This window comes from Perognathus longimembris, unplaced genomic scaffold (assembly GCF_023159225.1).
Source record: "Perognathus longimembris pacificus isolate PPM17 unplaced genomic scaffold, ASM2315922v1 HiC_scaffold_4642, whole genome shotgun sequence".
Taxonomy (NCBI): Eukaryota; Metazoa; Chordata; class Mammalia; order Rodentia; family Heteromyidae; genus Perognathus; species Perognathus longimembris.
The window spans coordinates 1-10,189 of NW_025959982.1; the positions used below are offsets into that span (position 1 = coordinate 1).

The 10,189-nt window shown below is 69.0% G+C and overlaps 1 protein-coding gene across 1 annotated transcript; it reads right to left on the bottom strand.

Annotated features, from left to right (window-relative positions):
- Positions 1-3,512: 3,512 nt before the first annotated feature.
- Positions 3,513-9,751, bottom strand: Ogfr (opioid growth factor receptor). The gene is given in 8 exon segments (XM_048337213.1): positions 3,513-4,735; positions 5,056-5,209; positions 5,617-5,678; positions 6,361-6,439; positions 7,212-7,290; positions 7,761-7,775; positions 7,777-7,830; positions 9,550-9,751. Coding segments are annotated over 8 exon segments (1,671 nt in total). The 5' UTR covers positions 9,694-9,751; the 3' UTR covers positions 3,513-3,651.
- Positions 9,752-10,189: the final 438 nt, after the last annotated feature.

A 10,189-nucleotide genomic window follows, 5' to 3' on the forward strand; every position in this document is an offset into this window, starting at 1 on the left:
GGGGGCTGGGGGGGGGGAGATTCCCACCACAGAGCGGCCCCCTCTGGGAACCACAGGCTGGAAGATTTTACCTGGCTCTCTACAGTGTGTGGGCCATAACTATTGTGGACAGCCAGGGAGGACCCCCCGGGCCACCCCGGCCAGCCCAGAACACTCAGACGCCCCACCCGCCCAGGGGACCGGGCTCAGCCCTCGGGACACTCCAGGACCCTGCTCCACTGCCCGTTATAGCCCCAGAAGACCACCACCACCCGCCTCAGGGCCTGCGGGGAGGGGAGCTAGGAGCCTGCTCCCCCGTGCTCCCCACCTCAGACCTCAGGGCTGCGGGGAGGGGAGCTAGGAGCCTGCTCCCCCGTGCTCCCCACCTCAGGGTCTACCCAGGTGAGATGGGGGCGCCAGGGCTGTCCAGCCCACAGACAGACACCAGCCCATCCTCCTGCTTCCCCAGGCTCCCGGAAGCAGACTCGGTTCTGTTTCTTGGGAACCCATCTCGCCTCCTTCCCCGACTCACATCGATGCCGTCTCTGCCGGGCTTCCCAGGGGGCCCTTGGGGACCAGGAGGGCCTCGAGACCCATTTTCTAGAATGGAGAGAAGCCGTTAGGAGGTCCCCACCACCTCAGGAGGGTCCCCAAGTCAGTCCTCCCATCTGTCCAAAAGAACACCCCACCTTCCTGCCCAGGGCCTGCCCGTGTGCTGACCGCACCGTGAGCACTTATCCCCGCTTGGGGCCGGGAGCGTCTGAATCCCCGGCTCCGCAGGGACTCTGGGAACAAAGGCCACATTGTCCCGTCCCTTCGTCCCTTCCCAAGTGCGGTGGGCAGGCAGCAGCAGACCCGGCAGGGCAAGGGCAGGTGGACAGCCGGGCTCCAGCCTAACACCCCTGCCGACCGGCCTGCATCCAGCAGTGGGGGCGGGAGCGGGGGACAGCCGGGGGGCGGGGGGCATCCCTGCGGGTCCAGGTGGCAGGTGGGGAGCGAGGGTTGTCCGGCCGCGTGGCTCTACCCCAGGCCCCGTCTCGACCTCACGCACCTGCCCTTGCCGCCCGGGGCCGAGCTCACCTGTGCCGCGGTGGCCGCCAGGAGCTGCCCCAGCAGCAGCAGGACCAGGGGGGCTGCTCGGGCCATGGCTGGCTGGCGTCTGAGCCGGGCAGCCTGGCGGCGGGGGCCGGAGGTGGCGGGCGGGGCGGAGCCTGCGAGCCCCGCCCCCCACGGCCCGGCACACAGATCCCCCTTTCAGCCGGGCCTACCTGGGCGGGCCGGACGCCCCACCGCGGGGAGAGGGGAGCCCAGCGGCGACTTCTGGCTGCCGCGGAGTTAAAATTATCCCGGACTGGCGCCGCGCGCACAGTCACACCTTTCAGCACAGGACAAGCAAGAAAGGCTCTTTTCTGTCTGCTGCTCAGCCAGCGTGCGGCTGGGTACCCCCGCGTGAAGGGGGCTTTTTAAGAAGGGCAGGGGCACACCCAGACTGTCCAAGCTCAGGAAGACGCTGCGGCTCGTCCCCCTGTGGGGCCCGTGTTGCCCAACACTGCCTGGCCGCTTGCTGGAAAGCTCTGGGGCCACGGCCCCCTTCCCCTAACCTGGACTGTGCAGAAATGCTTACGCCGCCCCCCCCCCCGTCCCCACTCCCCACGCCAGCAATCAGTCAAGACTCCGGCACCCTGTCTGCAAGGTGAACTTGGGAGGACTCGGTCCTCTGAACCATCAGCCTGATTGATGGTCCATGTAGTGAGCTGGGCCCCTGTGGTCTCAGAGTGCTAGACTGTGGCTCTCGTGTGCAAGCCACCTACGGGACTCATCAGGCCTGTTAGCTCACAGCCCAGTGGGCGGGGGGGGGGGTGCAGAATCTTGGGGCGTGCTGCCTGGGATTTGGAGGACTCACAGGAGCATGAGCTCCCTAGGCGGGACTCAGAGCCTCTGGATGAAAGGAGGGTGGCCAGTGGGTGCTGGAAGCTCACGCTGGAAATCCTAGCCACACGGGTGGCTGAGATCTGAGGCTCATGGCTGGAAGCCAGCCCAGGCAGACAAGTCTGGGAGACGCTCATCTCCAACAAACTACCAAGTATGAGGCCCAGCCCCCCCGCCCCTCGGGCTCCATGCAGATGCCCCCACCTGTCTAATCTGCGCCCAGTACCTGCGTTACCTAGGTGGCTGGCACACCTAGAGGCAGTGACCTCCCCCTTCTCTGGGGTCGCACCAATCCACCTGGCCACACCTCTGCCTTCCCCTGTATAATCCGGCTCCTTTTCTCTTACTCCTTTCCTCTTCTTCCTTCCCCTCTGCCCCCCAGTAAACTTCTTTCTGCCTGAACCATGTGGCGGGTTTCCTTCGAACCAAGCAAAGCAGGAAGTGGAGCTGTGGCCCTGGCCTAAGGAGTAGAATGCTAGCCTTCAAAGAGCTCAGGAACAGCACCCAGGACCCAAGTTCAAGCCCCAGGACAGAAAAAACAAACCAACAAGCTCCTCCGGGTCAATTCAATGTGGCAAGGTGAGATTTTAGCAGCTCCATCTACAATCCCTCTCACTGGACCCCAGATCCGCACCCCAACACCCAGCATGCAGATGACAGCGCACCTGCTGGGGAGGCTTAAAGCACAGCTGACCTTCACTGATAAAGGACAGTGCCAAAGTCCCTGCTCAGCCTCCTCCCTACGCCCCCGCTCTGTGCAGATCCTCGGGACTGGGCTAGCACGGGGTGGGGGTGGGGGAAGGGAGGAGGGAGGGTGCTGGCCTCCATCTGGTAGAGCCCACTAGCCTTCAGGCTGGCAGAACCATTGCTCACCTCGTTTGGGGACACTGCTTCCTGAAACTGAGGGGATCAAACAGGTCAGTACCGCCAGCTATCTTAGGTACCCAGTGCTGGGCACGGGCCCCTCTTCCGGGACCGCTGTGGTGCTGGGCAAGGGCCCCTCTTCTAGGCCTGCTGCAGTGTGGCCTCTCCTTGCTTTGAGAGCTGAGACCCCCATCCTATGGCCCCTAGCCTTGGAGACTAGGGCAGCCCAGCAAGGCGACGGACACACCCACCTCAGTGCCCACTGGCCACGGCAGAAGCACCACCCATGAGCCAAGCCAGAGCTGCGGTGCCAGGAGTCCGAGGGCTTCGGGGGAGTCCGGCCATCTGTAAGGACTCTGCCCACAGGGAAAAGGCCCCGTCTCCACAGCTGACTCCTCCCCTCAGGGGGTCCCCCAGGCCTATCAAGCTTGCCCCCAAGGGATGCCACCGCACCCCAAGTCAGGGCAGATCCACAGCCTCCCAAACACTGCCCCCAGCCCGGGCCCAGGAGCCAGGCACTTGCGCGTCCGCCCGCGGCGGGTGACGAGAGGCCCGCTGTGCGTGGCGGGAGGCTGCGGGCTCAGGGCACAGGTGCAGCCCGTCTGCCTGTGGAGGGCAGCACCGACGGGCACTTGCCCAGGCTACACAGCGTGGCCGTGGCACCGGCCAGGCCCTGGGGCCCGGGGGCCAAGTCCAGAGAGACCTTCTCTACTGCGAGCCGCTCACAAGCTGCCCCGAGGCAAAGTCAAAGGAGTTTATTCAGAAAAGGCCTCCTGGGCACCAAAGAGAGAAGCGAGGCCTCTCCCCCAAGCCCCGGCAGCGGGGGGCACAGTGAGGTAAGGAGGGTTCCAAGGCCGGGGCCTTCCCTGAGGGGGGCCTCTACCCTTCGGGCGGCTGCTGCAAGACCACCAGGAAGAGACCAGCACCGCCGGGCAGCGAGGCGGCACCGCGGGGCTCCCGTGCCCGCGCCCTCGGCAGCGGCGCCCACCCTACGGCTCGCTGGGCTCGGGGCAGGGCCCATCCCGGCTGCCTCCTGGGGCTCCCCCCCGGGGCCTCCTGGGGCCCCCGGGGCCCGGCCTCTCTGGCGGGCTCCCGGGGGCCCTGTGCTCTGGCCCCTCTGGGCTTGCCAGGCTCTCCTCCTCCGGCCCCCATTCCCGCTCTCTGGGCCCTCGGGGGCTCCCGGCGGGGCCGGGGGCCGGGCAGGGACATCGGGGCGGCCACCGACGGCGGCCCGCGTCCCCACCGGCGCCCCCCCGAGGGCCTTTCTCCACCTTCCTCCGCTTCCTCGCTTCCTGGGCCGCACAGGGCCCCGGGGCGGGCGGGGCCGGGCGGCGCGGCCTCGCGGGGCTCGCGGGGCGCCTGGCCTCCCGGGCTGAGGGCGCAGCCCTCCAGGTTCAGGACGATGTTCTCCACGTCGGGGGCGCTCTGGGGGCCCGGCTCTCGCGGGGCCTGCTCCGGCCTGTGCGCCTCCAACTTCCTCTTCTTGTTCTCCTTGGGGCTCAGGGGCTCACCCCCCTCCTCCCGGCCCCCCTCCGGGGTCCCCGCATCCGGGGGCTCCGCCGGTGCCGGCGGGGGACCCTCGGCCGGGTCCCGGTCCCCGCGCGTGTCCCTCTCGGGCCGCGGGTCTGACCCGGGGCGTCGGCCCCGGCCCGCGCGGGGTCCCCCGCCGGCAGGGGCGGGGGAGCGCGGGCTGAACCGCCGCAGCTTGTCGTGGGGCCCCCAGACGAACTTGCAGCGGGGCCGGAAGTGCTCCCAGGCGAAGTGCACCAGCTCGCGCCGCTGGCGCCGGCAGCGCACCGCGAACAGGAAGTAGTCCAGGGCGCTCTGACGCACGGCGGGCAGCTGCTGCCGCACCAGCGTCTCCTCCAGGAAGAAGCGCACCAGCGGCGCCTGGAAGTGCTCCAGGCCCAGCTCGCCCAGCGACTTGAGGATGCGCGTGATGCGGAGGTTGTTGTGGCTGCGGCTGCGAGAGGGCGGTGGCGTGAGCCCGACTCCGGGACGCCGGCACCAGTGCACCCCCGGCCGGCGCCACCCCCAGACTGGCCCGGAGTCCCTGCGCGCCCCCCCCCCCCCCCAGGCCAGGGCCCCCGGAGCCCGCACGGGGGGGGGGGGGGGGGGAGGGAGCGGCTTCGGCCCCTCCGCCTCCCCCAGGGCAGGGCCGGCGTCCCCCGGCAGGGGAGCTACCGAGCTTCCGTGCTCACTGCCCATCCTGCAGGCAGGGGAGGGTGGCCCCCAGGGAGGAGGCCGGCGGCGGGAGGCTGGCGGCGGGAGGCCGGCCCTCACCAGTTGAGGTTCTGGAAGCGTTGCTGGTAGTTGTGGGCTCGGCGCACAGCCCCCGTGCCGCGGTCCTCAAGCTGAATCCCATAGAAGCCCAGCATCAGCTCGTAGGCCCGGATGAGCCGCTCCCTGACCTCTTTGGAGCTTTTGAATGCCTGGAAAACATCCCAGCCACGCTCAGGGGCCTCCCTGGACCACGGGTGACACCCCCTGGGGTCCTCAGTCTCCTGGGGTAAAATAGGTCCACTCTCCTCCAAGCCGCCGCGTGACCCGCCAGTCTCTGAGCTGCGGGCGGGCTGGCTCTTTGGGGGAACCCATCCCTTGTTCCTGGCCCTGCTGCCCAGGCAGCGCAAGCCCCAGCAGGCGGGATTTCCAGACGCCACTCAGGGCGTGGTGAGGACCGCTCGACAGAGCAGAGCCACGCAGAGCAGCAGCTTCCGTCCCGAGTCTTCTCGGGGCACCCAGCAAGCACTAGACCCCGGCTCTCCAGGGAGACGCGCTCTCCAGGCAGCGGTGGGCCCGGGCCTCTCTGCGTCCTCGGCCGGGCCTGGCCGAGCTTACCTGGACCCTCTTTGAGCGTGAGGGGCTTGGCATGCCAGTTCACTCCTGGTTCCCGCAGGGGAAAGAGCCTAAGAGGAGAGACACAGGGCACAGGGCACAGGGCTCGGGGGCTGGGACCCGGTCTCGGGCGCCTGCCGGCTGAGCGGCCCCCTCTCGGGCCGGCTGGTCCCTGAAGTCTGCAGAGGGGGGAGGGGGAAGGCAGGCGGGAGCCAGGTCAGAGTGTCCGCACGGAGCCGCAGCGGGCACGCTCCGGGCCTCCTTCCTCTCTCCCCTCCGCTGCAGGATGATCCCCGAGAGGCCTTCGCGGCGGGGGGCTCCCGGGAGCCGCGCAAGGGCACACACAGCGCTTCTGGAGCGCTCGGCCGCCGTCCCACCCCCGCGGGCCCGGGGGCGGCTCGCTCGAGCCCGCTGCACCGACGCGGCCCCAGGCAGCCGCCACCTGGCCGCGGCCCCGCGCCTGCAGGCCGACCAGCGCCCTCCCCACTGCTTGTGGGGAGCCCCTCCCAAGTCTTGGGGTTGTCTCAGCCGCCTGCCGCAGGGGACTGCTGAGAAGTAACGGGCGGTCCCTGGCCCTGCAGAGCCTGGCGGCTCCCACCCGTGGGTGGGCAGGTGCTGTCTGTCGCCTGCACATCGGCTTCCAGGACAGACACAACGCTGAGTGCACAACAGAGGCACCAGCGGGCCGGGCCACTGCCGGGCACAGCCTGCCTGCCCCCCCCCCCCCCCGGCCCTGCCCACACCGCCGCTCACCACTGGATGTAGGAGTGATTGTCCTCAAGGATGTCATAGTTGTCCTTCCACTGCTGAAGAATGTTCTCGATGACACAACCTGCAAGTCCGCAGGACAAGTCAGCACAGAGGCCACCCCCGACGAGGCCGAGGGTACGGGCCATCCGGAGCACGCAGCTCAGCGCGCTGCCCGCTTCAGAAGACCTCTCCGGACCTCACGTGCTACGGACAGACCCCCCCCCACCCCGCGGGCCCCAGGCCCTACCTCCTTCAGTGAGGACAGCAGACCCACGATGCTGAGCGCCACCCAAGCAGGGGCCCGGAGCCCCCCGGGGACGCCCTGCCGGTCCCACTCAGCCCCATTTCTGCCGAAGGACGAGCTCTGCTTGCCTCCCCCAAGCAAGGCTAGCCGGGGAACTCTGTCCTCAGGCAGAGGAATGGCAGGGCCCCCCCCCCCCCCCGGGCCAGGGCTGGGGCAGCGGGCCTGGTGCAAGGGCAGGGGTGTGCCTAGCGTCGCAGTGAGCGCCCTCGCGACCAGGCTGGGGGAAGGGCCGCTAGGGGGGACCCTCAACTCCAAGCCGCGCGTTCCGTGAAACACTAAGTTCTCCACAACCACTCAAAACCGCAGTGACGCTCGGTGCGTTCGTGCACAGGGCTGCGTCCGACGGGCAGCGGAGCCAGAGACCCAGGGGTGCAAAGACTTCCACCACTCAGCTCCCACCTTTCGCTCACAGGGGAACCAGGCATCCAAACCTCCATTCCCCTGGCCGCCCCCAGGGGGCGCCGTGGGGCTCTAGGAGAGCCACCAGCAGAGCACACACAGGCCTGGGTGGAGAAGCCAGGAGAGAGCTGGGCAGCTGAGGCGCAGATACCATTGGGCTGGAAGGGGATGTCGTTTCTGTAGAAACTCAGGTTGGACATGTCACCATTGCCGTCTCCTTCTTCTAAATCCTGAAGTCAGAGAAGGGAGAGGGGTGGGGACTTTTCAGAACCAGGATCCTGAGAGAGACCTTCGTATTCAGTCGCTATGGTCGCTGGCGGTTGCGGTCTGCAGGCCCCTGGGCCTCAGACCCGGAAACCCGGCCCGGACTCCTCACTCTGCTGGGGAGGGCAGGCTCCGAGCTCCGTCCTGCTCGGGACCCTGAGGAGACCCCAGGGCTGCCCGGGACTCACGGACACAGGGGACAGGAGTTCTGGGTGACCCACCCCCGAGGCTGCCAGCACCAGCGCGCCTCCGAACCTGACATCTGCACCGGAAGGTAGGGCAGCAAGCCCCGGCCATTCCACAACGGGGCAAGGGCAGGAGGGGAAGCTGCGCTCTGGACAAGGGGTAAACCTTGAGCCCAAGCACCAGCGGGGTTCCGGTCGGACAAAGCCCCCAGGCTGACGGAGGACCGTCTTTGGGCAAGCTGTGTACCTACCGGGTAGTGGTGCCGGGTACCTACGCATGTCCTGCACCGCTCGCCAGTTGCGCGATCCTGTCACCCTGGACTGCGAAGAGAAGAAACAGGATGAGGCTCTTAGGGAGGCCCCCGGTGAACCCCCAATCTGCTGAAGACAGCATGACCCAAGCCAGGGGTCAATCAGTCATCTTAAGGGGGAGATGGAGGTGCTTTTCATGGTTCTTCCCCCAACTCCCCTCCCCGTTTTCCCCAAGGGGTCCCCGCTGGGTAAATCTAAACCCTAGTGAACCCTGACCCTCTGTGCAGAACCAGAGGGGTTGCAGTGGCTGGAGCCAAGACCTACCCCGTTCCAACCCCCCCCCGGGGAAGCCAGGCCTCCTCCCGGTGGCCTGAGGCAGAATGCTGTCTGCATGCTCCCCTGGGGTTATATTCTACAGATCCCCCCAAGCCCCAGCTCTACCTCCTCCTCTCCAGTTTCTGGCCCTCACTCAGGTCACAGCTCATTACAGCCGGGGTCCCCAAGTCCTACAGTGCTTCCTCTGACACTGTGCTCTTAACTTCCACCTACAGCTCAGGAGAGAACCGGAGGCCTCAGGCTGGGTTGGATGAGGGAGGGTCCCTCCCTACCAAACACGTGTTTCTCACTGGCTAGACTTGACGTCGGGAAGACCTGCACCTCCTGGCCTCCAGCGGCGGGAGGCTGGCCTTTCAGCATGCTCAGGGTTTTCTTGCTGTTCTACCGCCCTTCAGCCTTGGTCTAGGCAGGCCAATCTCCCAGCACCCAGAGAAGGGTCAGAAGCAACTGGTAACAAGAATGTCTGGGAAGCTCAGCCCTGGACCTATTCTGCGGGTGCAGAGCCCACCCATGCAGGCAAACAGCCCGTCCTGTCCAAGGACACTGAGGGTTCCAGGGACTGTGAGACTGACTACTGGGCAGGCAGCTCTGGGGTCTCACGTTTCCACTGGCTGACTGCTACGTCAGAGCCCGCTAGTGAAGCGCTGTGCCCAGACGGGGGTCAGTGACCAGAAACTGAAACTCAACAGAAGCTGGCCACACCCTCTCAACTTCTTCTACTGCTTCCTGGCTAGTGCCGGGGGCCCAGGTCTGCGGGACACAAAGGACATGGCCCCAGCTCCTTGAGGGTCCAGGGAGACAGCAGAGCCTGAGCCTGTGCTGAGCCCTGCAGATGTGATGAGAGCCAGAGGGCAGATCTGAGCTCCCAGGGTCCATTCCAGGTCTCAGTGGGGGTACACTCCATCCCAGGTCACAGGTCCTAACCCCAGACACCCTCTGGGCCCGCTAGGCCACCTAGAACCGGGACACAACAGCACTGCACAGAATGGCGCCCATTCGGGCCGGTGACTGCCTAACCACGAACTAGGAGCACGGTAGCGCAGGGAAAGCGCAGCGCCGATGGTCACAAAGTAACCCGGGGGAAGGCAACAAAAGTAGCCGAGCGGCGGCCGGCCGCGGGTCCCCGAGGGGAGCCCCCCGGGTGCAGGGGCGCGGGTGCAGGGGCGCAGCCGGGCCCCGGCCCGCCCGGGGAGCCGCCGGCCGAGCGGCGGGCCCGGAGCCGGGGCCGGGGGGCGGCGCGCGCGGGAGCCGTGCGGGCGCCGGCGCGGCCGGGGGCGCCGCTGACGTCACCGCGCGCGGACCCCGCCCGGGCCGCGGCCGGGGGGTCGCCCGCGGGACGGGGGGCGCGGGGCGGGGCGCGAGCCGGGGCCGGCCGCGCGGCGGGGCCCGGGCGTCCGACGCGGCGGCGCCCGCCCGGGGTCGGCGCCCCTTCCCGCTCCGCCCGGGCCGCACCTGGAGCGCGCCGGCCTGCGCGGCCCGCAGCCCGTCCGCCTCCGCGTCCCCCGCGTCCTCGTCCCCCGCGTCCGCGTCCCCCGCCAGGCCGTCCTCGGCGTCCTCGTCCTCCTCCCAGGTGGAGTCGCAGTCCAGGTCGTCCATGCTGGGCGGCGGCGGACCCGCTGGACCGCTCGGCGGAAGCGAAAGCGAAACGGGAGGAAGCGCGGGGGCGCGGCGGGCGGGGCGGGGCGCGGCGCGCGGGGCGGGGCCTGAGCTCGGGAGCGGGGCGGGGCCTGAGCCCTGGGGCGGGGCCTGAGCCCGGGAGCGGGGCGGGGCCTGAGCCCGGGGGCGGGGCGGGGCCTGAGCTCGGGAGCGGGGCGGGGCCTGAGCCCGGGAGCGGGGCGGGGGCCTGAGCTCGGGAGCGGGCGGGGCCTGAGCTCGAGGGCGGGGCGGGGCCTGAGCCCGGGAGCGGGGCGGGGCCTGAGCTCGAGGGCGGGGCGGGGCCTGAGCCCGGGAGCGGGGCGGGGCCTGAGATCGAGGGCGGGGCGGGGCCTGAGCCCGGGAGCGGGGCGGGGCCTGAGATCGAGGGCGGGGCGGGGCCTGAGCCCGGGGGCGGGGCGGGGCCTGAGCTCGGGAGCGGGGCGGGGCCTGAGCTCGA